This window comes from Ipomoea triloba, chromosome 16 (genome assembly GCF_003576645.1).
Source record: "Ipomoea triloba cultivar NCNSP0323 chromosome 16, ASM357664v1".
Lineage (NCBI taxonomy): Eukaryota > Viridiplantae > Streptophyta > Magnoliopsida > Solanales > Convolvulaceae > Ipomoea > Ipomoea triloba.
The window spans coordinates 11,790,791-11,792,594 of record NC_044931.1 but is presented as its reverse complement, the minus strand read 5'-3'; the positions used below and the strand labels follow the sequence as shown (position 1 = coordinate 11,792,594).

General features: G+C 36.4%; 1 protein-coding gene across 1 annotated transcript in view; it reads right to left on the bottom strand.

Moving 5' to 3' along the window:
• LOC116007954 (putative late blight resistance protein homolog R1A-10) overlaps positions 1–1,198 on the bottom strand; it is a 4,230-nt gene extending 3,032 nt beyond the window's left edge. Inside the window, exon 1 of the mRNA XM_031248615.1 lies at positions 20–1,198. Within this exon, the coding sequence (XP_031104475.1) occupies positions 20–1,198 (1,179 nt within the window). The remainder of the gene's footprint in view (positions 1–19) is intronic.
• Positions 1,199–1,804: the final 606 nt, after the last annotated feature.

Genomic DNA, 1,804 nt, shown 5'->3' with positions numbered 1-1,804 from the left:
AGGACTTTGGGATAGTTGCCAAGTGCTCTTTTGGAACATCTAATTTGTGAGATGTTAGAAGAGAGCGGATGTGCTCACCTGATGGCTTTTCCTCCGAGCCTATAAAGTCTTTAAGGGAGGAACGGACGCACAAGCGACGATAGTTATCATTTCCTTCTATTCTTGCCCCATTTATCTCATGGAAGAGATAATTCTTTGCAGCTTCATCCTTACAAAACTCATGCAATGTGTTATTAAGGCGGCATGTTTTGATACCACCATCGGCTCTTCTTTTCACCACCATCAACAGATTTCTGCTCACAATTTCCTTCAAGTATGAGTAAGCTGTGCGCTCCATGGTGGAACCAGATACTGGAGGAATAAATCCTTCTGCAATCCACAGCCGAATCAGTTTCCAAACAGAAATCTCATGCTCTATTGGGAATGCTGCAAGATACAAGAAACAATCTTTTGTGTGGTTAGACAAATGATTGTAACTCAATCTTAGTATATTATTGTAGTCTTGGGTTTCGTGATTGAATATTGAAATAAGATTTTCGGCCACTTCATTCCACAATAATGAGCTTTGGCCTTTATTAAGGACACCAGCAATAACCACTATTGCTAGCGGTAACCCATTACATTTCTCTGCAATTCTTCTCGCCGGGAATTCAAGATACTCAGGGAAAGCTTCTTTGCCGAAAACTTTCATTGTTAATAACTCAAAACTTTCATCGTTGGACAAAAATTTTAAGGCATGTGGCTTGCCATAGGAATCAACATCTCTAGCAACCCCGAAATCACGTGTTGTTATCAATACTCTACTCCCATTCTTGCTATTAGGAAAAACAATTTTCAAAAGCTCCAAGTCTTCCTTGCACCAAACATCATCCATCGCAATTAAATACTTCTCATCCTTCAAAAATTCCTTGATTCTTTCACCTAATTCTTCCTCTGACATGTTCTTGTAATCATTGGTTTGCTTGGTAAATTGTCTTATAATATCCATGAATATTTCTCTCCTATTCATGCTTCTAGATACATAAACCCACAGGCGAGGAAAAAACTCATACTCAATTTCACTATCCTCGAATACCTTTTTGATCAATGTGGTTTTACCCAACCCACTCATTCCCACAATTGAAATGAAAGTCGTATCTTTTGATTCTTCAATGAGTTGATCCTTTATAATTTTAAGCTCACCATCAAAACCTACCATATCATCTTCTTCCACCACAAGAGCCTTAAACAATTTCACAAGAAAATGATGTCAAAGTCAGGGACTTACTACATTAAATCAAAATGTAATATTTTACTTATGAGAAAAAGTGTAATACTAAAAATGGATCAATTAATTTGAAGCACAAAGAGTCAACAGATCCTCCACTAAGGCTCGAACCCAATCCCTTCCATATGGGAGTGTACACCAAGTGCCGCTTAACCACAAGGTCTTTGACAAATTAATTTATTATTAATTAGGAAGGAAAACATAATACTTATAAGAGTAAATTCCACTAAAGGTCCTCCGACTTTGAGGTATTACCAATTTTAATCCTCAACTTACAAGTTTACCATAATAAGTCCTCCAACTTTTCTAAACTACCACTAATAGTCCTTTAAATTTGAGATGCTACCAACTTTGGTTCTCAACTTACAAACTTACAAACTTACCATAATATGTCCTCCAACTTCTCTAAAACTACCACAAATAGTTAATATTAGGGGTACTAGCAATGTAGTTAATAAGGTGTTTGATCCCTAACCTTTCATAATATAAACGGTCTAATTAACAACTGACCAATCTCAACCTTTAGTTATTTTTTTT